Below are 26,386 nucleotides of genomic sequence, written 5' to 3' on the forward strand. Positions count from 1 at the left end.
AGAATCTCTTGAACCCGGGAGGTGGAGGTTGCAGTGAGCCAAGATCATGCCACTGCACTCCAGTCTGGGCAACAGAGCAAGACTCTGTCTCAAACAACAGCAACAACAACAAAAAAGATGTTTAAGAAATGCTTGTGGAATGAATTTCTGAATCAGTATTTGAATATAAGATCCCTTGGACCTAAAGTCACAGAACCACAGGTCTCTGCCAATGTCAGGATCCCTTATCCTATTACTTCATTGCTGCAGAAGGCTTGCCCCACAAAGGGGCCCAGGGCTTGCCGTAACATGAAGGCAAGAAATTCATCCATCTATTCATTCATTTATTTGCTCATTCAACAAACATGTGTTAGAGCTGGGCTTTGTGTCCAGCAGGGCAGTAGAACTTGTCCAAGGTCACAAAGCTGTGTGTCCAAGGTCACAGGTCTGGGAATAGAATCCAGTGTCAGTGATTCCACCTGGGATTTTCTTCAGACCAGTCTTTCTCAGCTCTGGTCAGGTAAGTTTGAAGATATGTGTGCGGTGGAGGGGAGAGGGACGAGAGATGAGTGGAGGAAATCATCAGCATGAAGACACCACTCGTTCATTCATTCATCCATTCGTTCCATTCAGGAAACATACTTTGGACACCGACTGTGCCAGAACCTGTGCGGGAAGGGGGTTGGGGGACAAGCTACATGGGATGCTGTCTTTACCTTCCAGGAGGGAGCTCACAGCCCAGGCTTGGGGGCACTGAAAGGCAGAAGAGTTCTTGGTCCAAGGAGGGACAATGTCATAAATTTGCTTCAGGAACTCCCAGTTAGCTAAGGAGAAACATTCCTGCCTCAGGAGAGACCCCTCTGTAATGGTGAATACATAGTTCTTGTCCCAGGAAGACCCCCTTCTGAGGAGGGAGCCTCAGTGTGTCCCAGGAGAGTTCCCAGTTGGGTAGGGGGACCCTTGGTCTCAGGGGAATTCGCAGTCTGACCCAGCCCTTGCCCTAAGAGATCTCAGCCTGATGGGGGATACACAAAACCCACTCTCTGGGAGTTCCCAGTCGGATGGGAGAGGTAGGCTGAATATATCCACTCCATACACAGGAGGAGGAACAGGAGACCACATGAGGACCCAAACTGATGAACCACTCACCCACACTAAACTGAGTTAGCAAGTCCTGCCGGTCTTTCTGAAAAGCAAAGACGTTTGGAACACGTGAAAGCAGCGTGGGTTGAGGTGTTGCACAGAAGTGGAAAAGGGAAGGAACTTTCTTCCTCTGTTCCTTCCCCCCTCCCTCCAGAAAGGTATTTCTGGAAGTCTCCAGTTGGTCTGGGATCTGGGCAACTGCTGTGTGTCCCAGTCTGTCAGCCCCTCAGCTGTCACTCTGCTCCCAAAAATAGCAGTGGTTGAGGGGAGGGAGAGGACGCTGTTTATCTGAGAGAGGGGTGGAAAGGGGCTTTAGACCTGTGCCCAGGGAGGGAGTCTGCTGGGGGGTTCCTGTCCCTTCTGGATCTTTCTGTCACTCTTTTGGGTGCGAGTGCCTGAGCCCCCCCAGGATACCCCAGAGTGGGGTGCTTAGGTAAAGGCTGGTCAGCACCTCCACGTGGTCATGACTGACCAGTCTGGGGAGGGGGAGGGCCCTGAGTATCAGTGACAGACTCCAGGGGCACCTGCCCCTGTGGCCAAATATGGTCCAGTGCCACTGGCTGAGGCAAGAAAATCTCTTGGGTGGGGGCTGGGAGGGGCAGACTGAGGCTGGCTGGCTGGAGGTTGACGCTGGAGTGCTCGGGGGAGCAGCATCACAGGAGGGCAGATCGAAAGTATTGTCCTCACTGAGAAAGTGAGCAGGGGCCTGGGGTGTGCCTTGGACTGGGGAGGGAGACGGCGGACTTCTAAGACCTGTGACAACAGTTCAGGCCTTCGGCACCAACTGAGTGGCTTCACCTGCTCAGGCTGGGAGGGACAGAGAATGAGGCACAGGGACTCTCACCTTGGGCCAAGCTCTGAGCAGATGCTTTAATGTCCTCATGGGCCAATAGATTTGGGGGTTTTGGGGGTGGATCCCTTCCAAGCAGAATCCCCACCATCCTCTCTGGTGTGAGGGGACCCTGGAGCTCTGGACCTCAGGCCAGGAGCCCAGCCTGGGTCTGGAGTGAGGGGCTGACCAGACGGAGCTGCTCCTGTCCTGGCAGATGGCAGAGGTGGAAGCGGTACAGCTGAAGGAGGAAGGGAACCGGCATTTCCAGCTCCAGGACTACAAGGCCGCCACAAAGAGCTACAGCCAGGCCCTCAAGCTGACCAAGGACAAGGCACTGCTGGCCACACTTTATCGGAACCGGGCAGCCTGTGGCCTGAAAACGGTCTGGGGCAGGGCAGGGCAGGGCACGGGGCGGGAGTGAGTCAGAGGGGCCTTGGGGCTGAGTGGCAGCCCCTTCACCCTGATAGGAATTGCCCTTCTTCGCAGCCGGCTCCGCTGGATGCCTGGGGTTAGAGAAGGGTGTCTCCCCTGACCCATGCCCTGGAAAGACAGAAATTCATCCAGAGCAGAATCAGCCCAACGCCAGGTGCTTTCATGTTATTCATGGCATCTTACTAATGGCTATGAGATAGCTGTTGTTGTCCTCCCCCTATTGCAGATAAGAAACTCGGATCCAGAGGGCTTCATTAACTTGATCAAGCTGTCCCAAGTAGTAGCAGAGCCGAGATTCAAACCTGGGTTTGCCTGATGTCAAAGCCTGTCCTCTTTGCCATGCCTACGAGGAGCATGCCCTAGGCCTCTGGCAGCCTGCAGCTCCCCCAGCAAACCCTCTCCCCTCACAGTGGGGACACTCTCTGGCCATCTCTGCATTGGGCCCACATTAACCGAGTCTCCTTCTCCTTCCCCTTTCCTCAGGAGAGCTATGTCCAGGCAGCTTCAGATGCCTCCAGAGGTGAGTCCCTCCCACCCCCAAGCTTGCCCTGTCACATTCTCCTCTGTCTGGCCTGGGTTTTAATCTAGTTACCATTTTGGGGGAAGAAACAGTGAGTATGGAGTGACTTCAGAAGGGAGAGAACAAGCTGCAAAAGGGACTGGAAACATGTCCTCTGAAGAGCAGTTCAGGGAAGCGGCAATATTTAGCCCAGAAAAGGCAACTCGCAGGTGGGACAGAGAGCTGCCTTCAAATTCCTAAAAGGCTGTCACAAGGAAGGAGGATTGGATTTCATCTCAGGGGCTCCAGGGCTGGGCAATGTTACAGGGAACACATTTCAGGTATGGAGAGGGCAAGGTTTTCTGATTAAGCTGGCTGGCTGTCTTTTTCTCTTTTTTTGAGATGGAGTCTTGCTCTGTTACCCAGACTACAGTGCAATGGCACAATCTCAGCTCACTGAAACCTCTGCCTCCCAGGTTCAAGCAATTCTCCTGTCTCAGCCTCCCAAGTAGCTGGGATTACAGGTGCCTGCCACCATACCTGGCTAGTTTTTGTATTTTTAGTAGAGACAAAGTTTCACCATGTTGGCCAGGCTGGTCTCGAACTCCTGACCTCGTGATCTGCCCACCTTGGCCTCCCAAACTGTTGGAATTACAGGCGTGAGTCACTGTACCAGGCCTGCCTGGCTGTCTTGAGGAGGAGGGAGCTCCCCATTGCTGGAGGTATGCAAACACCGATTGGTTAAGCCCCTGGCAGAGATCCTGTAGCAGACACTGGAACATTAGGAATTGGATGACATGACCCTCAAGCTGTCTTCCCACCTTGAAACTCTGTGGCTCTTACTGTCTGTCTAACAAAGGGGAGGTATGGGCCAGAGAGTCCACATGGGTGGATAATCTCCAAGCAAGACACAGAAGCCCAGCAAGAGCATGCATCCTGGAGTTGAGGCAGTGGGGCTGGTGGTCTATAGTCTGGCTCCCTAAGGCCCTCATCTTCCGTCTCCCCTCGATAGCCATTGACATCAACTCCTCGGACATCAAGGCTCTGTATCGGCGATGCCAGGCACTGGAGCACCTGGGGAAGCTGGACCAGGCCTTTAAGGACGTGCAGCGTTGTGCCACTCTCGAGCCACGGAACCAGAACTTCCAGGAGACGCTGAGGAGACTCAACACCAACATTCAGGAGAAGGTGAGCTGGGCCTCTTCCCACAACCCTTAGCTGCCCAGTCCCTCTCTTCATTTCTAGTAGGAATGGGTTAGGGAGGTGGGTCATCAGGGCAGGGCTAGCCCTACCTCCACACTCTGAGATAGAGACAGCAAGTGGCATACTCAGGCTGCACAGAACAGCTAAGCAGGTGCTTCTATCTGTGATGCCTGTTTGAGGGCACAAGCCAGCCAAGGCTAGAACACAGGTCTTTTAAATTCCAGATGGGGCCTGGTGCAGTGGCTCATGCCTATAATCCCAACACTTTGGGAGGTCAAGGCGGGCAGATCACCTGAGGTCAGGTAGTTTGAGACCAGCCTGGACAACTGGCGAAACCCGTCTCTATTAAAAATACAAAAAATAGCCATATGGGTGGCGGTGCCTGTAATCCCAGCTACTCAAGAGGCTGAGGCAGGAGAATTGCTTCAACCTGGGAGGCGGAGGTTGCAGTGAGCTGAGATCATGTGCCATTGACCTTCAGCCTGGGTGGCAGAGAGAGACTCTGTCCCTCACACCCCCCACACACACACAAAAAAAATTCCAGATGGAGACTTAGAAATATTATTATAACTTAGTATATCTGCAACATGATCTATCTCTCTTTCTAAGTATTATAAAATACCTGGGAACTGAGGACATTGATGAGGGATAGAGGAGAGCCAGGCCCCATTAGGAGTGTGATTGTTTTTTTGGAGACAGACTCTCACTTTGTTGCCCAGGCTGGAGTACAGTGGCATGATCTCAGCTGCTCACTCCAACCTCTGCCTCCTGGGTTTAAGCAATTCTTGTGCTTCAGCCTCCCGAGTACCTGGAATTACAGATGTGCACCACCACACCTGGCTAATTTTTGTGTTTTTGATAGAGATGGGATTTCACCATGTTGGCCAGACTGGTCTCGAACTTCTGGCCTTATGTGATCCACCCACCTCAGCCTCCCAAAGTGCTGGGATTACGATGTGAACCAGGAGCATAAAATATTTTTTAGGAAATGGAGTAGCATAGGGAGAACCTGGACCAGAGGTGAGAAATCCTGAACCCTAGTCCTGGCTCAGCTGCTAGTTTTGTGGGGCATCTGTTGGGGTGTTGGTTTCCTCTCTGTAAGAATGGCAAGGTAATCGATCACTCAGCCCCTTGCTCCAAGACTCAGTAACTTCTACACATCTGGAGAAGCCCTGTGGTAGGACCACAGCATGCTATCCAGGGTGCAGACTCAAGGACTAAGGAAATACAAACTAAGGAGAGATTCAGAGAGGGATAGGCAAAGGAAAGACCTCTCTGCATCCCCAAAGGAAATGAGCACAGGGCTGGATGTGGTGCCTCACGCCTATAATCCCAGCACTTTGGGAGGCCAAGGTGGGAGGATCACTTGAGCCCAGGAGTTGGAGACCAGCCTGGGCAACACAGGGAGAGATGCTGTTCCTATCAAAAATTAAAAATAAATTAAAAATAGGCTGGGTGGGGTGGCTCACGCCTGTAATCCCAACACTTTGGGAGGCCAAAGTGGGTGAATCACTTGGCATCAGGAGTTCAAAAGCAGCCTGGCCAGCATGGTGGAACCCCGTCTCTACTAAAATATAAAAATTAGCTGGACGTGGTGGCACATGCCTGTAATTTCAACTACTTAGGAGGCTGAGACAGGAGAATCACTTGAACCTGGGAGGCAGAGGTTACAGTGAGCCGAGATTGTGCCATTGCACTCCAGCCTGGGTGACAGAGCGAGACTCCATATCAAAAAAAAAAAAAAAAAAAAATTTAAAAATGAGCTCAGAAGTAGGTGGGAGTACTGTGGACCCCAGAACAAAGTAGCAGGAGGTTCAAAACAAGCTGGCGAGGTGGAGGATGTTGATCAGTTCAGTCACTTTATGAAACACCCAGAGCAGTGGGGTTGGAGTGGGGACTGTGAGGGACTAGATATCCCAACAAAATGAGTTCGATTTGCTTGAAACAGAGCTTGAAAGCTGCTTCATCTACACTTCAGATGTGTTAAAAAGAAAAGAAAGAAAGCTGCTTCAGGATTCTGAGTATGGAGATATATTTCTGTTTTATCCCTATTTAAATGTCTAATAGCAAATGGTTTACTAGACTCTAAAACTGGGCTGAAGACCCTTTAGGCCTTCCCAGACTGTTGCGATGTCTCAATGGGATAACAAATGTAACCAGATGGTAAGCCTTCAGGGGCAAGGACTTGATTTTGTCCACAATTCGACTGTATTTATTCATTCATCGTAGTTATCCGGTAAGTGTTTGTCGAATGAATACATGAATGAATGTATGTGTGGGAGCCCAGAGTAGACGCCCTGATATTTACTGAGATGAACTGAATGTGGAGCTGAAATGACGTGGACCCCGCCTGCCTCCTTCCCCACTCCTTCCTCTCTCCTCTCTCCTTAGCTCCGAGTGCAGTTCTCCACAGACTTGAGGGTACAGAAGATGTTTGAGATCCTCTTGGACGAAAACAGTGAGGCTGATAAGCGGGAAAAGGTAAGTGCTGGCCAGTATCATCCAGCCAGCAGGACCCGCCAGTCTGGACAGTGACATCATTCTGAGGGGGAAGGGGGACCAGAGGCCTGTCTTTGCAGCCCAGGAAGGAAAATTGGCCAAAGGTTAATCACATTGGAACACAGTGTAAACCATAAGAAAGACTGAGATTTGGGTGAATCCAGTGAGGAGGGTCATGCAGCAGGGTTGGATCCTGTCTTTATTTGAAATTTTGATGTTTTATTCATCATGGATTATTTTTGGCATTGATTTTGATTTTTAAAAATATAGCATTGATTATTATTTGATTATTGAGTTCTTTGGTGTCCCTTTAAATTTTGCACCCAAGGCAAGTACCTCATTTGCCTCACTGTAACTTCAGCCCTAAGAAATAACAGCCCGTTAAAATCACATTTTATTTTATTAAAAAATATTGTAAAGAAGTCTTTCTGAAAAATTTAAATATTTACAGACATAATTATCCTCTTAACCAAACTTGTTACCTTGTTTTTTTTTATGTTCCCTTCTAGTGCTTCTGCAAAGGAAAAAAATTGAACATTTGAGTGTTTTACATCTGTAAGAACTTGAGAGACAATGTCCACGGAATTTTTGTTAGTTTTGTGGTCAATAAATCCATAAACTAGGCAAATATCTTTCCTAACAAACTCTTGTGAGAACATAATGTGTTGTTGTAGATAAAACAAGTTTTGTTTTTTTGAAAAGTGCAAAGCCCTTAGCTGATAGTGATGGTTCTGGGCATGCTTGCCTGAAATTCTCCATTCAGCCCTCTCCCCAGCACCCAACTCAACATCTCTTTGCCCACCTCCTCACCTTCTTCCACCTCCTGTGTTTCTCAGCCCTGGGTTCTCAGGTCCTGCTTGAGACCTGGAGCCTTTTAAGGTTCATACATCCTTAAGTTGGAAGGCTTTCGGTGGGAAGAGACTTGGGAACCTGCTTGCTCAACTGCCTAAATTTACAGATGAGGAGTCTGGGGTCCAGAGAAGTGCCGTGACTCACCTGAGCTCATACAGCTACCAGGGAGCAGAATCAGAACTCAAATCCAGGGCTTTCAGGTCTCATCTAGTGTTTTTGTTGCTCACTTCCTGGGAACTTCAGATTCCTCTGAACAGGGAAATCAACCAAATGTTTAAGGACATGATTCTCTGCGTAAAAACACTACATTTCTCCACCTTTTTTCTAGTCCTTCTCTATAAGCATTATACACATCTTTATTTTAGCATAAGTGCAATTGGAGTAAACATATGATTCTGATTCTGCTTACCAATGCTTTTTCCATTGCTCTTAGTCTTTTTATTCATGACTTTAATGACTGCAATATATCTCATCCAGTTGGTCTTGATGCAAGTTACCTGGCTTTTTTTCTTGAATTATGTTCTTGGGCTGTGTTTCCAGGAGGGGGATTACAAGGTGAGATAATAGAACAGTGTTCTGAAGATCCAGTCTTTGTACTGGCTCTTGTAGGGCCCATGGTACAGGCCTGGGTGGCCATACCTCCCTCGTAACCCTCATTGCCTCTTCCTCCTTCAGGCTGCCAACAATCTCATTGTCCTAGGCCGTGAGGAAGCAGGAGCTGAGAAGATCTTCCAGAACAATGGGGTAGCCTTACTACTGCAGCTTCTGGACACTAAGAAGCCTGAGCTGGTGCTGGCTGCAGTGCGGACCCTGTCGGGCATGTGCAGCGGCCACCGAGCCAGGGTGAGCCCTTGGCTGTAGGGCATGTGGAGCAGATGGCTGCTGGTCCAAGGATCTGGAGAGTGATACATGGTCAGGGCTGTGGCTGGCATCAATGGAACCAGCCACAGCCAAAGTCAAAGGGTGTTCCAGTCTCTTTTTCCCTTTGATTTAGAAATGGGTTTAACTAAGCAAAGACAAGTTATTGAAAGTGCTTAATGCAGAAGTGGTGAATGCAAAGGCTATGATACTTTACATTTTCTCATGCTAAGTCTTTGAAACCCAGTGTGTATTTTACACTATAGCACATCTCCATATGGTCTTGCCACAGTGCAAGAGTTCAACAGCCCCATGTGGCCACTGGCCACCGTATTGGATGGCACAGCTCTGACCTCTGAAGATGGGCATGGCTTGTGTCAAGAGGTTTCCAGGACCGGGGAGCCCCATGAGGCAATGGCTGCCTGGGCTGATTTCTCTACTGCATGGGATGGGGTGGGGAAGATTATCACACCCTCTCTAACCTGCATGGCAGCTGGAATTGAAGGGCAAGGCAGCTGACCATGGTTCTTGCTGGGGTTCTAGGCCACAGTGATTCTGCATGCAGTGCGGATAGACCGAATCTGTAGCCTCATGGCGGTGGAGAATGAGGAGATGTCTCTGGCTGTCTGCAATCTGCTCCAAGCCATCATTGACTCCCTGTCTGGGGAGGACAAGCGGGAGCATCGAGGGAAGGAGGAGGCCCTGGTTCTAGGTAGGAAATATTCTTCAGTTTTAGTTCAAGGGGATGGGGAAAGAAAGAGTCAGTTGCCACCTCAGACTGGGCATTCCCTGTATGTGGGGATGGCTTGGTTTTATGTCTTTTCTTTTCCTTTTTTGAGATGGAATCTTACTCTGTCACCCAGGCTGGAGTGCAGTGGGGCAATCTAGACTCACTGCAACCTCCGCTTCCTGGGTTCAAGCACCTCTCCTACCTCAGTCTCCTGAGTATCTGGTGCTACAGGCACACACCACCATGCCTGCCTAATTTTTGTATTTTTAGTAGAGACAGGGTTTCATCACGTTCGCCAGGCTGGTCTCAAACTCCTGACCTCAGGTGATCTGTCCACCTTGGCCTCCCAAAGTGCTGGGATTACAGGCATGAGCCACTGCACCTGGCCTGTCATATGTATTTTCAGATTATAAAAGCAACAGGCATAGCTGCAGTATTCACAAGAGCTAAAAGATGGATACAACTTGAGTGTCCATTGGCAGGTTACTGGATGAGAAAAATATGGTATATACATACAATGGAGTAATAGCCTTAAAAAGACAGGAAAATTTGACACATGCTACAACGTCTATGAACATTGAGGACATTATGCTAGTGAAATAAGCCAGCCACAAAAGGACAAATACTGCATGGATCCACTCATATGAGATACTTGAGTAGTCAAATTCATGGAGATAGAAAGTAGAACAGTGTTTGGCAGGGGTTGGAGGAGGAGAAATGGGGGGTTATTGTCTAATGGGGATGGAGTTTCAGTTTTGCAAGATGAAAATAATTCTGTGAATAGATTGTGGTGTTTGCACAATGGTGTGAATATACTTAATGCCATTGAACTGTACACTTAAAAATGGTTACAATGGTAAATTTTATGTTATGTAAATTTTACCACAACTTAAAAAAAGTAACAGAGACTTATTGAAGACATTTGGGAAAATATAGAACTATGTAAAAATGAGAATAAATGCCTATAATTACCCATTCGGATAATCACTATTACCATTACCATATGTACCTTTCCTGTCTTTTTTTTTTAAACCATCCATATCAATATCTAACGAAATTGGAATTCTGCTATGAATAGTTACATGTTCTTTTTTCCATTGAGCATTATATTAATATTGCATACCATTTAATATTCTTAAAAAGGATTCCTTTGATTTTAATAATTAATTTTACATTTGTTTCCTGCATATGCAGATACAGACTCATGCTTCTCCCTGCACGTCCAGGTCCTAGGCATCAACTTAGAAAATGTTGCTCTGGCCAGGAGGGTCAAAGAGGCAGGTTCACTCAGAAAACTTTATTTTCAAGAACATCATAATCTTCCCTTGTATGGGTAATTCACCAATCAGCTCTATATTATTGGAGATTTCAATTATTTCCAATTTGCATGTTTATACAAAACTCTCCAGGAGCCATTTTTGCATCTATGCTTGCATTTATAATTTTTGTTTATTTATGTATTATTATTATTATTATTTTTGAGATGAAGTCTTGCTCTGTCACCCAGGCTGGAGTGAAGTGGCATGATCTCAGCTCGTTGCAACCTCCACCTCCCGGGTTTAAGTAATTCTCCTGCCTCAGCCTCCCGAATAGCTGAGATTACAGGAGCACACTACCATGCCTGGCTAATTTTTGTATTTTTAGTAGAGATAGGGTTTCGCCATGTTGTCCTGGCTGGTCTCAAACTCCTGAGTTCAGGTGATCTGCCCGCCTCTGCCTCCCAAAGTACTGGGATTACAGGCATGAGCCACCATGCCTGGCCACATTTATAATTATTTCCTGGGGTCAAATTCCTAGAAATGGAGCACTAGGTCAAAGGCTATGAGCATAACTAATGTTCTTTCTACATCTTGCTCTCTAATTCCTTTCTGAGAGGCTATATCAATTTATACTCTCACCAAGCAATGATGAGAGTCTCATCACATTTCAACACATTCTCATCAGATTTGAATACTATCCTTCTTAAGGATATTTGCCTTGGATGTAGATTAAAATTATCTTGCTTGATTCAAAATAAATTACTCATGAGATTGATCATTTTTCTGTATCTTTGTTAGCCATTTGGATTCCTTTATCTTTGGATTCTTTGGATGGTTTGTTCACATTGTTACCTATTTTTTTAATATTTTTCTTATTTGTTTATAAGAGTTTTTTTTTGTTTTTTTTTTTTTTTAAAGACAGAGTCTTGTCTATCACTCAGGCTAGACTGTAGTAATGCAGTCACAGCTCACTGCAGCCTCAAACCTCTGGGCTCAATCCTCCCACCTCAGCTTCTGGAGTCACTAGGACTATAGGCTTATGCCACCATGCTTGGCTAATTTTTAAATTTTTCATAGAGACAGGGTCTCACTTTCTTGCCCAGGCTGGTCTTAAACCCCTGACCTCAAGTGATCTTCTTGCTGTGGCCTCCCAAAATGTTGGGATTACAGGTCACTGCACCCAGCCCTGAAGTCCTGGATTCTAGATGTGACTCTGACTTACTATTATTATAATGGTCAGCTAGTCACTTTCCTTTGCTGAGCTAGAATTTTTGGAAGATCCAAGATGGCCCTGCTTGTGTGGCTGGCAGTTAACTGGAAATGTTGACCTTGTGGCCTTGCTAGTGGCCAGCTTGGGTTTCTATAGAACATGGTGGCTGGATTCTAAATGGACAAGCCCCAAAGTGCAAGTGCCATGTAAGTCTCTGGTTATGCCACAGGTCATGTAAGCAGCCCAGGGCCAGTGTGGGAGGAGATTACCCAAGAGCATTTATACTGAGAGTCGTGTTTCCCAGGGAGACACCAATTCACAATCTTCCATGACTTCCTTGGGTTGAGCATCTCTGCTACAAAATCCTTCCACATATTGATTTCCACTCTATCCCCTTGTAGCTTCCATCTGCCCCTGGCCCAAAGTCTGCCCTCTGGAGTCTCACAGAAGTAGTCTGTTATCTCACTCTCATAACTTGCCTTTGTCTGAAGATAAGCTGTCACATCTACTTACATCTTTCCTTCTTTAGGCGACGGAGCTGTATTCCTTCATCAGTTATTTATCTGGCATGGTTTGGAGAGCTTTGCTTTTCAGTTTGCCTGCCTTTGGGCTCCATCCTAGAATGAGAACAAAAATCTCTAAGTCTCAGGGAGGGCAAAATCAGAAAAAGGCATTTGCCTTTTAAGATCTACCAGTGGGCAGGAAGTCCTGGTGTCACAGGCAAAAGCTTGAATTCAGGCACCCAGCATGCCTGAATCTGTGGGGAGTGAAATGTCTCTAAAGAGTATAAATTCCCTTTCTGAAAAGCATTTTATTAAATCAGTTTATTAAAAACCACATAAATCATCCCTGGAGCTCTGCCAGTCACTGCTGGTAGTGAAGAACTTTCTAAGAATCCAAACTGCCCAAGGATGGAATGAGCTGTTGTAGAAGTCAGTGTTCAGGGTGGCTGGAGGACCGTTTGCAGGTGTTGTCTAGAGATTTCTCTCCCTTTTTTCGGGTGAGATGGGCAATACTATACTCTCCTGGGAATTCACATATTCAGGAAGTAGTGGATTCAGTATTTCCAGAGTCTAGAAGCTGCTGCTCTTCCTGGTCATATATATGTGAGATTTCCTACCCCTTTCTACTTACCCCTGTCCTCTTGTTTTTCAGACACCAAGAAGGACCTGAAGCAGATCACCAGCCACTTGCTGGACATGCTAGTCAGCAAGAAGGTATCTGGCCAGGGCAGGGATCAGGCGCTGAACCTACTCAATAAGAATGTCCCCAGGAAGGACCTTGCCATTCACGACAACTCACGCACCATCTATGTGGTGGATAACGGTGAGAAGAGGGGAGGGTTTGGGGCTTGCTCAAGCCTTTTAAGTGGGCACCAGGGCACTAAAGAGAAAATGGAAGATGTGAGGCTCTTGAAGGGGTCTTCAGTCCTAACTGAAAAGGTGAGAAAACGCGTTGGCACATCAGGATCACCAGTGGGCCTGTGAAGGTGCAGGTCAAGGCTCTGAATTCAGAGCCTGAACACGCCCAGGAAGTGCCCAAACACATCCCCAAAACATGTGGGTGGAGCTACCTAGCAAATGGGGACAAAGACCCCACCAACCGCAGGGTAAAATTCCAGAAGTCTCGTGGTTGGTAAAATACTTCACAGGCCTTTCAGAAGGGAGGAAATTGTATCAAATATACTTTACATAAAGCACAGTGAGAATGTTTGTAAACCCAAAAGTATCTGAGACAGTTCTCAATCAATTTAGAAGTTTATTTTGCCAAGGTTACGTACATGCCCCACAGAGAGGAAACACAGAATCACAGAAACAGTCTGTGGTCTGAGCCTTTCTCCAAAGATGATTTTAAGGGCTTCAATATTTCAAGGGGAAAAGCAGCCTGGAGGGGAAAGAGAAAGGGTATGTTCACATTATATGAATGCATACGTTGGAAGAGAGAGGAGGAGGCAGGGAAATAGTCAATTACGTATTTGTCTCCTGCTCAGTAAATGACCACTTTACGTAAGATAAGGTGAACGTAGAGTGGACATATTTAAGCTCTAGAGTAATTTACTAAACCTGTGTAGATATTTAATTTTTTATCAGTAGCTGTCTGCTTAGGAATAAAAGGAAAGGCAGTTTCTCGCATGACTCAGCTTTCAGCTTAATTTTTTTTCCTTTGGTTTAGGGAATTGGGGGGATCCCAAGATTTTATTTTAGTTTTTAAATTTATTTTTATTTATATTTTTTAGAGATAGGGTCTCATTCTGTTGCTCAGGTTAGAGTGCAGTGGCGTGATCATAGTCACCGCAACCTCAAATTCCTGGGCTGCGGCGATCCTCCTCCCCTCAGCCTCCCGAGTAGCTGGGACCACAGGCATGCACCATCATGCCCGGCTAATTTTTTTTTATGTTTTGTGAAGATGTGGTTTTGCTGTGTTGCCTAGGCTGGTCTCAGAATCCTGGGTTCAAATGATCCTCCTGCCTCGGCCTCCCAAAGTGCTGGAATTACAGGTGTGAGCCACAGCACCAGGCCAAGATTTTATTTTCTTTTCACGTATTCTAGCAGACAGTCACTCAATTTGTCAGCTCCGAGGTGTTACCCCTCTCCTCAGTCAACTTCTTTGATTGTTAAGGAATCATACCTGTGGTTTTATGATCTGCTATGGTAAATTCTTCCAAAGATTTTATGGCACACAGACTGTCCCTTGTTCTAAAAGGTTCAGATCAGCGTTTCCCAGCTTAAAAAATATCTTTTGATATCGCACTTCCCTTGTTTGGTTTTTACAGACCTCAACAAAGTGCATGTGCAAGTGCTTAGACTTCAGCACATTACTCTACTGCTAAACGCCCAAACCCCACTTCCTCCCTGCCTCATTCTGGTCTTCTCCGCGTATATCATGAAACGTGAGCGTTAACAACATACCTTCTCCCTCTGCAGCAGGATCTAGGCTCATCCACATGTTATGGGTTGGGACAGGTGGAGAGCAATATTTTTTATTCTGTTTTTTTGCAAAGGGCACCAACACGGATAGCACTTGGGTAAAAATAATGTGGATTTAAAAATTCCAATCTTCGAATACAAAGCTGCAATGTTGAGGTGTTACGTGTTGTGCAAACTGGGCTGGGAGGTACGGTAAAGGAGCCGTCAGGATGTCAAACCTTAAGTGAGCTTTTGGGTGAGGGAAGGGGCAAAGATTGACAGGAAGAAGGTCTGCAGTGTTTGAACAGAAGAGAAACGAGATGCTCAAGGCGTGGGCAAGAATGGAAGGGGAGAGTGGGAGATGGGATTGGAGAGGTGTATTTGAGGGAGGCTTTTGGGACCCAGGCTGGGGACTCTGGGTTGGCTCATCAGGCACTTCCTGTTACTCCCCAGCCCTGTTGAGCGCTTTTTAAATGTGTGGTTGTGACATAATAAGAAATATACATATTTGGTCTCTGCTGCTGTTTCCTGGCACACAGCTAACCTCTGAAGTGATAAGTATCTTTTTGTATGCTCATGTAATAACTGGTGGCTGGGATCCCCTAGATAACCTCAGAATGTCAGAATGCGGGCCAGCTGCCAGGGGAAACAAGCATGCAATCACAGGATTGGAACTTTCAGCTCCCTACCCCTTACCTCCAGGGAGGGGAGAGGGGCTGGAGATGGGATGCATCACTAATAACCAATGATTTAATCAACCGTGCCTATATAATGAAGCCTCTGTTTAAAAAAAAATCCCTAACCAAAGGGGCTTAAAGTGCTCCCAAGTTGGTGAACACATGGAGGTGCTGGTGAGGTGGCTACCTGGAGAGGGCATGGAAGCGCCACGCCCCTTGCCAATACCTTGCCCTCTGCATCTCTTCCATCTGGCTGTTCCTGAGTTTTTGTTGTTGTTGTTGTTGTTTTTAAATAATAGATTGGTAATCGAGAAACTAAACTGGTTTTCTGAGTTCTGTGAGCCATTCTAGCAAATTATCAAACCCGAGGGAGAGGGTCATGGGAATCTCTGATTTACACTTGGCCAGTCAGAAGCACAGGTGGCAACTTGGACTGCTGGCATCTGAAGGAGGGTAATCTTGTGGGATTGAGCCCTTAACCTGTGCGGTCTGTGCTAACCCCAAATAGATAGTGTCAAAGTTGAATTGTAGGATACCCATTTGGTGTCAGAAGTAAGCTCTGAGAGTAGAAGCAGTTTAGGGAGGAAAGAGAAGTTTTCCTTTAAGTGGTAAAATGTAGGTTGCACAAAATTTACTGCCAGGCACTTTCTTTTTCTTTTTCTTTCATGTGTGGAGATGGGCTATGTTGCCCGGGCTGGTCTCAAACTCCTGGACTCAAGTGATCCTCCCACCTTGACCTAACCAAAGTGCTAGAATTATAGGCATGAGCCACCAAGCCACCTCCAGGCACTTTTTTTTTTTTGAGACGGAGTTTTGCCCTTGTTGCCCAGGCTGGAATGCAATGGCATGATCTCGGCTCACTGCAACCTTTGCCTCCCGAGTTCAAGCGATTCTCCTGCCTCAGCCTCCCAAGTAGCCGGGACTACAGGCACCCGCCACTGCGCCCAGCTAATTTTTTTGTATTTTTAGTAGAGGCGGGGTTTTGCCATGTTGGCCAGGCTGGTTGCAGGCACTTCTAATTCCCTCCTAATATCTAGAGTTTCATGCCTCCCAGCTTTTACCCGGAATGTTCTTCCTCCTACTTCCTTGTACTACCCAAGGTCTGACCAGCCCCAAGCTACCTCTAAAACCTGGCTCTGAAATCCACCTGTCTGTTGCCCCAGAGGCAATATAGTGTGACGGCTTACATCACAGGCTTTGAAATCAGACATGTTTGGGAGTGTGTCCTTGCTATGTCACTGGGCAACTTACTTGACTTCTCTGAGGCTTGTTTTTCTCCTCTGAAAGATGGGAAGAATGATTTCTAACCAGTAGGGGTATTGTTAGGATTAGATGAAGTTAATGTGTGTAAGCTCTTGGCATGTAATAAGTGCTCAGAATAAATTGCAGATATTATTTTGTTGAAGTGAATGACCCCATTTTCAGTGCTACCCTTCTATACTTATCACATCTCATTGTAATCTTCATATGTCAGTTTTCCCTATTGTATTGTGAGCTTTTGGAGGTCTGGATCGTATCGTTTATTTTGGTAGCCAGTACCCCAAAGGTGCTCATTTATTCAACAAAGACATGACTGTTGAATTTGCCTAATGGTAATAGGAAGCCATTGATGATTTTTCAACAGAAGAGATGAGAAGACATCATCGTAATAAATGTAAATATGGCATTTACTAAATAAATAATAATTACACACTCAATAATAAACATTTATTGAGTGATAGTGATGTGTCTGGATTGACAGCAGCGTTTCCATACATTATCTCATTGAGCCCTCAAACTTTATGAGGTAGGTAGTATTGTTGTCATTTTACAAATGAAGAAGCTGAGGCTTGAGGAAGAGAATATGAAATAGTATTTGGAGAAGTCTATACATCAACCTGTGGAATGTCAGCATTGGTAGAGTTCTCTGAGATCAACTAGTCCTGATTTTGTACATATGAAAATAGAGGCCCCTAGAGGGAGGTGAATTGGTCAAGGTGGGGGCAGTGTCGGGTGTAGAACCTGGGTCCCTTGACCCCATTCTGGGGCCCTTCATTCTGGATGAACTGCATGTGTTCTACAGACAGGGCTGGAGAGAAGCTGGTGATAACACGTCACTGAGTGAGGGGTGTGTTTGTGAGGATGGAGCCCAGCAGGAATCTTAGGCTTGCCACTGTCTACCCTGCAGGTCTGAGGAAGATCCTGAAGGTCGTGGGGCAGGTTCCAGATCTGCCATCCTGCCTGCCCCTGACTGACAACACCCGCATGTTGGCCTCTATCCTCATCAACAAGCTCTACGATGACCTGCGCTGTGACCCGGAGCGCGATCACTTCCGCAAGATCTGCGAGGAATACATCACGTAAGTTTCCTGGAGGCCTCACAGGGTCAGGCTCTGTCTTAGTTATCTACGGCTGTGTAACAAATTATCTCAAAATTTAGTAGCTAAAAACAATAATGTTTTATTATCTCACACAAGAACAGAAATTTGGGAGTGGTTTGGCTGGGTGGCTCTGGCTTATGGTCTTTCATGAAGTTACTAGTCATGTGCTGGCTGGGGCTGCAGCCATCTAAAGGCTTGACGGGGGCTAGAAAATGCTTCCAAGATGATGGACTTACACAGCTGGCACATTGCATGGGCCTTTCTCACCATTCCACATTGGTGCCAGCTGTTGATGGGAGGCCTGGGTTCCTCTCGCTGCAGACCTCTCCAGAGGCTGCTGAAGCATCTTCACTGCATGCCACTGGCTTGTCCCACAGTAAGAGATCCAAGAGGGAGCAAGGCCGCAGAGAGATATCTTCTCTAGCCTCAGAAGACACATGTCATCACTTCCATCACATTCTATTCATTAGAAGCAAGTCAATAAGTTTGGCCTACATTTTTAAGGGGAAAAAATTAGGTTTCACTTTTTGCAGGGAGGAGTGTCAACATATTTTTGGATATATTTTATTTATTTGTTGAGACAGGGTCTCACTCTGTCCCCCAGGCTGGAGTGCAGTGACACAATCATAGCTCACTGCAGCCTCAAACTTTTGGGCTCAAGTGAGCCTCCTTCCTCTGCCTCAGCCTCCTGAGTAGCTGAGACTAGAAGCGTGCACTACCATGCCTGGCTAATTTTTGTATTTTTTGTTTCTCTGTATTTCCCAGGCTGGTCTTGAACTCAGCCTCCCAGAGTAGCTGGGACTACAGGCGTATGCCACCATGCTGGGCTATTTTTTTTTTTTTTTCTGTCGCCCAGGCTGAAGTACAGTGGCATGATCATGGCTCACTGCAGCGTCAGCCTGCTGGGCTCAAGCGATCCTCCTTCCTCTGCCTCAGCCTCCCAAGTAGCTGAGACTACAAGCGTGCACTACCATGCCTGGCTAATTTTTGTACTTTTTGTTTCACTGTGTTTCCCAGGCTGGTCTTGAACTCCAAAGCTCAAGCAGTCTTCCTGCCTCAGCCTCCCAAAGTGCTGGGATTACAGGCATCCACTACCTTGCCCAGCCACGGACATATTTTAAACCTACCACTGGCTTCTGTGGTTGAAAGGAACAAATGCCAGCTTGTCAAGGAGGGAGGCCTGGTTCTTTCAAGACTAAGAACTGTGTGGCTCTGCAGAGTTAGACAGGGGTTAGGACCCTCAGCAGCTGCAGTTCCTGGGTCTCCTTACTGGTGCTCCAGCATCAGTGTGACTCCAGTGTGTGACCTTTTAATTCTTTATTGCAGTGATTCCAAGACTTGTAAATTATTCAGATTTCTGAGATATCCCCTCTTGACTCAGTAGTTTGGGGTGTGGCTCAGGAAGCTGCATGCTTAAAAACACTCCAGGTGAGTCTTAGGTGGGTGAAGACGTTGCCTTTACTCTGCTTTTCCTTTCTATATTCCAGGGGTCAACAAACCTTTTCTGCGAAGGGCCAGAGAGTAAATATTTTACTCTTTGTGGGACATAAAAGTCTCTGTCAACATATTTTTAAAAATCCTTTAAAATGCAAAAAGTTGGCTGGGTGCAGTGGCTCACACCTCTAATCCCAGCACTTTGGGAGGCCGAGGCACGCGGATCACCTGAGGTCAGAAATTCAAGATCAGCCTGACCAACATGGTAAAACCCCATCTCTACTAAAAATACCAAAAATTGGTGGGGTATGGTGGCGCATGCCTGTAATCCCAGCTACTAGGGAGGCTGAGGCAGAAGAATCACTTGAACCCAGGAGGTGGAAGTTGTAGTGAGCTAAGATCGTACCACTGCACTCCAGCCTGGGTGACAGAGCAAAATTCCATCTTAAAAAGAAAAAAAAAAAATGCAAAAAGCTGCTGACCAGGTGTGGTGGCTTATGCCTGTAATCCTAGCACTTTGGGAGGCTAACGTGGGAGAGTCACCTGAGGCCAGGAGTTCGAGACCAGCCCGGGCAACGTAGAGACCCCATCTCTAAAAATAAAAAAAAATTAAAAATTAGCTAAGCGTGATGGTGCACCCTTGTAGTTCCAGTTACTTGGGAGGCCGAGGTAGGAGGATCACTTGAGCCCAGGAGGTGAAGGCTGCAATGAGCCCTGAATGCACTACTGCACTCCAGCCTCGGTAACAGAGTGAGACCCTGTCTCAAATAAAATAAAATAATGTGAAAGCTATTCTCAACTTCCTGGATTTGCCAACTCCTTCTCTACCCCATGGCTTCCACTCACCCTGACTTTGGTTCACTGATCTCTTCTTAAGGCTTCTCTCTTTCTCTATCTCAGTTTCAACTTTTCCTGCTGACTTCTTGAGTCCCTCATGAGGTCCCCAATTGACTTCCATTACTTGTCATGCAGCTAGTTCTTATTTGGGCTGGTTGATTGAAGCCCCCTCCTGTCAGCCTGTGGAATGCTGAGAGGAGGGGTCACTGCCTTCATCAAATGGTACCCCAGCCTGCCCCTAGCAAGAGTGGAATATACCCTGCTTCATTGGGGCGGGGGCTGTGTGGGGACCCAGTGCCAGCTCAAAGGTCAGACCCCAACTAATTACGAAGGATGCTGGTTCCCTGGGCACTGAGTGGAGAGATGAGGCACAGGACATGGGATGCTCAAGCTGGAGGGGCTCTCAGAGCTTCCAAAGCCGACTCTTCTTCCCCAGGGGAAATTGCCCGAGATCCTCCAACAATCAGAGGCAGACATGGGACCAGAGCCCAGGTCTTGGACTCTCGGTGTGGAGTTCTCCTGACCAGTCCATGCTGCCTTCTTGCATTTATACACAACTGCATTTCCACTGTGCATATCTCCCCTGTTTCCAACAATGCACCAACCTGGGCAGATGAGAAGCATCAGAAGGCATGTCACCTCTGACATTCCCACACAGAGATTCTCCCCTAGAGTAGATGGTAATAGATTCTGAAAGCAAGGCAGAACGTTCCTGGATATCTAACCCACATGCTCACTGACAGGGGACGGACTGAGACCAGATCACCAGAGGGGAGTGACCGGCCCAGGCCATGTCACAGTGAGATGCAGTGTGAAGGGCATCATGCTAGGCCTTTCTGTGTTGTTGTCGACGCTGTACTGTCTTCCCAGACACAGCAGCTGCTGGAAAGGCTGTCAGCTGACAGCTCTCAGCTGTTATCTCTCTTTGGGACTTGCCTCAGTTGGGGAGAGCTGTTTCACCCTCTCCGGGGAAGCCAGTGTGCAAAGACTCGCCCCAGGCTAGTTGAGGTGACTCAGACCTATAATAGCAGTGCTTTGGGAGGCCAGGTGAAAAGATCACCTGAGGCCAGGAGTTTCAGATCAGCTTGGGCAACACAGCAAATCCCGTCTCTACCAAAAATTTAAACAATTATCTGAGCATGATGGTGTGCACCTGTAGTCCCAGCTGCTCAGGAGGCCGAGGTGGGAGGATTGCTTGAGCTTAGGGGTTTGAGGTCACAAAGAGCTATGATGGCACCAGTACACTCCAGCAACAGAGCAAGACTCAGTCTCAAAAAAAGAAGGACTCACTCCAACTTGGAACAACTGTGAAGGATGTTCCAGCTCCAGAACTTCTTGGAGGCTGAGGCTTTGTGTTGACTGCAAAATGCCTCCCTCTGCCCCAGTCCTGCTTCCTTCTCTTCCCAAGAGCTCTCTCAAATAAACTTCCTGCATGTTAATCCCTGAGTCAGAGTGTATTTCCCAGAGGCACACCCTGTGACACATCTGTTATGTCATTTAACCTCACCACAACTCTGAGAACTAGTAGTACTATCCTCAGTTTACAGGAGCTGAGGCTCAGAGAGGTTCGCTGAATTGCCCAGTATCACACAGCACATGAGTGGTGGAGCCAGGATGCAAATCCAAATCCGTCTGCCTCCAAATCTCACACTCTTTCCACTCTCTTGGACCAGTTCTCTTGACCACCCTTGGCTTTGTTTTAGGGGCAAGTTTGACCCCCAGGACATGGACAAGAATTTGAATGCCATCCAGACGGTGTCAGGGATCCTGCAGGGCCCCTTTGACCTGGGCAACCAGCTGCTGGGACTGAAAGGTGTGATGGAGATGATGGTGGCACTATGTGGCTCAGAGCGCGAGACGGACCAGCTGGTGGCCGTGGAGGCCCTCATCCATGCCTCCACCAAGCTCAGCCGTGCCACCTTCATCATCACCAATGGAGTGTCACTGCTCAAACAGATCTACAAGACCACCAAAAATGAGAAGATCAAGATCCGCACACTGGTGGTGAGTGGGCTCGGTACCACCCTCCTACTCGGTACCAGGAGCCATGCCAGGCACCAGGGACACCGAAATGAATGAGTTGAGGCCGCTGTCCTTGGGGAGACCAGGTTCAAGGGGGCACCAGACCCAGTCACAGACCCCTGCAGAACAGGGCATATCCAGGGGGCTTGTGAGGTTGTAGATTCAGAACGGTGAACTCTGCTGCTTAACCCTGAGACGTTCATCTCCCTGCTTACGAACAACATGAACACTGATGAGCTTGCATCCAGGATGCATTTTCAGAGCAAATTCTGAAAAGTCAGTTTCCTTAATCAGTTTGTAGAAGGTATTTTTTTTTTCCACTTTCATTTTACTTTTTTTTTTTTTTTTGAGATGAAGTCTCACTCTGTCACCTAGGCTGGAGTGTAGTGGCATAATCTCAGCACACTACAACCTCCACCTCCCAGGCTCAACTGACTCTTGTGTCTCAGCCCCCAGAGTAGTTGGAATTATAGATGTGTGCCACCACACCCGCCTAATTTTTGTATTTTTAGTAGAGACAGGATTTTGCCATGTTGGCCAGTCTGGTCTTCAACTCCTGACCTCAGGTGATCCAACCCCCGGGCCTCCCAAAGTGCTGGGATTATAGGCATGAGCCACTGTGCCTGGCCTGAAGTTATTATTATTATTGTTGTTATTTTTTGAGACAGAGTCTCCCTCTGTCACCCAGGCTGGAGTCCAGTGGCACGATATTGACTCACTGCAATTCCCATCATCTTGGCTCACTGCAACCTCCACCTCCTGGGTTCAAACGATTCTCCTGCCTCAGTCTCCCAAGTAGCTGGGATTACAGGTGCCTGCCAGCACACCGGCTAATTTTTGTATTTTTAGTAGAGATGGGTTTCACCATGTTGGCCAGGCTGGTCTCAAACTCCTGGCCTAAGAGATCCACCCGCCTTGAGCTCCCAAAGTGCTGGGATTACAGGCGTAAGCAACTGCAGTCAGCATCAATTTTTTAAAAACAAATTTTAGCTTCTGACAAAAGTGACTTTTCTCTTATGAAATTGCCCCCCTAAGAAAAGTCCAATTTTCTCTGGGTAGAATTTTGCACATCTGAATGTGTTATCTATCCAGAAGATAGAATTTCTTTGCCAGTTTGTGTGCCGTAATAAGGTTCCCCATTGAAGCTTCAGATGTGGTTAACTTGGTCTTGCTGTTTTTTTCAAAATGCCAGGCACAATACATCTGTGGGGTCAAAATGGTGGAGGTCAAAATGGAGGGTAAGAACTTGCAACTTGATGGGCCTCTACCCTAACCCAGAGCATCAGGGAAAGTATCTCAGCAGAGGTGACACCTGAGCTGAGTTTTACAGTCTGCACAGAGGTGGATCCAAGCAAAGAAAGAGGGGCAAAGTGTTCTGCCCATAGAAACCTGTTTGAGCAGGGCTTCATCCGCAAGCCTTGGTGTCTCTGATCCTGCATGCATCTGCTGTCTCCTCTCCTCCACAGGGACTCTGTAAGCTTGGCTCCGCAGGCGGCACAGACTACGGTCTCAGGCAGTTTGCGGAAGGGTCGACAGAAAAGCTGGCCAAACAGTGTCGCAAGTAAGGGGGCTGTGTTTCCCAGGCCCTGCACCTCCTCACGTACCTTCCGGGCAGGAGTCTCTGGGGTGTGCTCCAGTGAAGTGTGAAAGGGACCTCATCCCCGGTTCACCACCCTGAAATCGCCTTACCCTCTTGACCTGAGCCCTGGGCCCCTTCCCACGTGTGCTCCCTCCTCACTTCCAGGTGGCTGTGCAATACGTCCATAGACACCCGGACCCGGCGCTGGGCGGTGGAGGGCCTGGCCTACCTCACGCTGGATGCTGATGTGAAGGACGACTTTGTCCAGGACATCCCTGCCCTGCAGGCCATGTTTGAGCTGGCCAAGGCAAGTGTGGAGGAGTCTGGCCTGACCACAAACCTCAGGAAAGGTCTGCTGGGTCCAGACCCACAGGGATTGGATCCCAGTCTTCCCTCTGGCTCTACTCCTTACCCCTGTGTAAACCTGATCGGTTATTTCCCCTTTTCTGGCCCTCATTTTACCTGACTGTAAAATGGACTCCCAACTCCTAATGTCTTCCAGAATGGGAAGATGCACAAGAGGGCAGTTTGTTTTCCTGGTGAAGGGGTGGCCTGCCCCTCCACACTTGTGGGTGTTTCTTGTTAGGTAGAACGAGAGACTTGAGAAAAGAAATAAGACACAGAGACAAGGTATAGAGAAAGAAAAATGGGGCCCAGGGGACCGGCGCTCAGCTTACAGAGGACCCAAGTGGGCACCGGTCTCCGAGTTCCCTTAGTATTTATTGATAATTATCTTTACCATCAAAAAGATAAGCGAGTGGCAGGACAATAGGATCATTTTAGGGAGAAAATCAGCAGTAAGACATATAGATAAAGATCTTTGTGACCTGAATAAGTTCAAGGAAAATGCTGTGCCTTGAGATGCATATGCAAACATCTCCATAAACCTTTTAGCAGTATTGCTCCAGCAAATCCCACCTTATTCCTAAAGGCGGGTTTTCTCTTTGCTCAGTAAACAGAGCACACAATGGGTTTTACACGGAGATGTTCCATTGCCCAGGGACAGGCAGGAGACAAATGTTTTTCTCTTACTTGAGATTAAGAGAATGGTGATGACCTTTAACCACAAGCAGCCTTTAGGCACTTGTTTAACAAAGCACATTCTGTACAGCCCCAAATCCTTTAAACCTTAAGTCACCACAGCACATGTCTCTTGCAAGGACAAGGTTGGGGGTAGAGTCATAGATTAACAACATCTCAAATACAGAACCAAATGGAGTCTCTTAAATCTACTTCTTTCTATATAGACACAGTAACAGGCTGACCTCTCTTTTCCCGACACCTGGGGTCCTCAGGAGGTGAGGTCTTGAAGGACCTGAGGCAGCTAAAAAAATAATAATAATAAAATAAAAAAGAAAAAATAAAAAAGTGGGGCATCGTAGCATGCGCCTATAATCCCAGCACTTTGGGAGGCTGAGGCGGGCGGATGGCTTGAGCTCAGGGGAGTTAGGGACCAGCCTGGGCAACATAGTGAAACCCCATCTCTACAAAAAATTAAAAAATTAGCCGGGCGTGGTGGCACATACCTGTAATCCCAGCTACTCGGGAGGCTGAGGTGGGAGGATTGCTTGAGCCTTGGGAGATCGAGGCTGCAGTGAGCTAGAATTGCACCTCTGCACTACAGCCTGGGTGACAGAGAGAGACCTTGCCTCAAGAAAATAAATAAATAAAAGAGGCTGTGCCTGGCCTTTCTGGGAACCTGCCCTCCCCTCCCAGACCCTCCCAGACTCCTTTCCTTGTCTGCCAGGCCAACTCTCTGGCTCTTTTCTACCAGTAAAGGAAGAAAGTTTGGGAGAGATTTTCGCCAGGACTGAAGAATGTTCAGCTCCTGCCCCATCTCCAGTTGGATGGGAAAGTGTTAGACTGGGCTTTTGGAATAGGCACAAACGGAGGATCTTTGTGAGACCGCTCCTATTCATACTGTCAGAGCTGCTGTTGGAGGGTGCAGGAGACACTGCTGCCTGCCTTTATGGACAGAGCCTTTCCTGCACTGCTGTCTTTCCTCAGAATGGGCCCTACCAGCTGCACTCCTCCCACACCAGCCTGCTGGCCACGTGAGGGAGCATGCTGGAAGCAGAGATTTGTCCTAAAGTTTCCTTTCTGTTTTCCCTCTCCCCAACCCTGTGCCTTTCAGACCAGTGACAAGACCATCCTGTACTCGGTGGCCACCACCCTGGTGAACTGCACCAACAGCTACGATGTCAAGGAGGTCATCCCTGAGCTTGTCCAGCTCGCCAAGTTCTCCAAGCAGCATGTGCCCGAGGAGCACCCGAAGGTAGGGTCAGGTGCAACATGGGAGGGATCTGGTCTGTGCCACCAGGCTTCCAAAGGAGGCGGAACGGCAAAAGGAGTGGTGTCAGGAGCAGCGTGGTGTGTGTTTGGGTGGTTGGGGGTAGGATACACATACACTGAAGATGTTAATGGTAAACTTTCCCACCAGATGGTGCTCATGCTTTTTCTTTGTTTTTATTTTCTATTTTGAAAAAATCCAACAATTTGTAATCTGAGAAAACAAACGGAGCTATGATGGACACTTTGCAATTTGTGTTGTTGATTTTATGGATTAAAGACAGTTTTATTTCGTGTCTCCAACAGATAACAATTTGATTTTCTCAGATTTCTGGGTTTTGTGACATGGGTGCTAAGTAGGAATCATGAGAGGAGAGGCATGGTCAGCCCAGAAGTCACAGATCCCCTGGACCCCTCTCCAACAATTCCCTGCACATGAAGATATGATTTGTGTGTGATTTGCATATGAATATATGCAAGATATAGCCAGACAATAAAATCATTTAGATTTTTTTTTAATGATCAAAGTAATATAATCATGCTGCAAAACGAGTTAAAATGTGGAGAAAAGGGAATAACCACTCATGATGATGTCATCTCCACACGACTGCTGTTGGCATTTTGACGCTATGTTACCTACCAGGGGCTTTTTTTCTATGTATCTTTTTTCTTTTCACAGTTACAATCAGAATATATTTATCATTTTGTGCCAGATTTTGGAAAAATATGTTTTCCACATTGCCATCTCATTCTCTGAATCATTTTTGAAAGCTGGATGATGTTTCA

At 47.3% G+C, this 26,386-nt stretch overlaps 1 protein-coding gene across 3 annotated transcripts in view; it reads left to right on the forward strand.

Moving 5' to 3' along the window:
* The first annotated feature begins 2,168 nt into the window (after nt 1–2,168).
* Nucleotides 2,169–26,386, forward strand: part of UNC45B (unc-45 homolog B (C. elegans)) — a 39,188-nt gene continuing 14,970 nt past the window's right edge. Inside the window, exons 1-12 of one of the 3 annotated variants that reach the window (XM_011937689.1) lie at nt 2,169–2,336; nt 2,870–2,906; nt 3,898–4,073; nt 6,480–6,569; nt 8,115–8,282; nt 8,841–9,009; nt 12,652–12,822; nt 17,247–17,418; nt 21,414–21,714; nt 23,199–23,293; nt 23,477–23,624; nt 25,446–25,586. In XM_011937689.1, coding sequence (XP_011793079.1) covers nt 2,169–2,336; nt 2,870–2,906; nt 3,898–4,073; nt 6,480–6,569; nt 8,115–8,282; nt 8,841–9,009; nt 12,652–12,822; nt 17,247–17,418; nt 21,414–21,714; nt 23,199–23,293; nt 23,477–23,624; nt 25,446–25,586 — 1,836 coding nt within the window. The remainder of the gene's footprint in view (nt 2,337–2,869; nt 2,907–3,897; nt 4,074–6,479; nt 6,570–8,114; nt 8,283–8,840; nt 9,010–12,651; nt 12,823–17,246; nt 17,419–21,413; nt 21,715–23,198; nt 23,294–23,476; nt 23,625–25,445; nt 25,587–26,386) is intronic. The other 2 variants (XM_011937690.1, XM_011937691.1) reach the window with 2 other exon arrangements.

The sequence above is a fragment of the Colobus angolensis genome, unplaced genomic scaffold (genome assembly GCF_000951035.1).
Source record: "Colobus angolensis palliatus isolate OR3802 unplaced genomic scaffold, Cang.pa_1.0 Scaffold167, whole genome shotgun sequence".
Classification (NCBI taxonomy): domain Eukaryota; kingdom Metazoa; phylum Chordata; class Mammalia; order Primates; family Cercopithecidae; genus Colobus; species Colobus angolensis.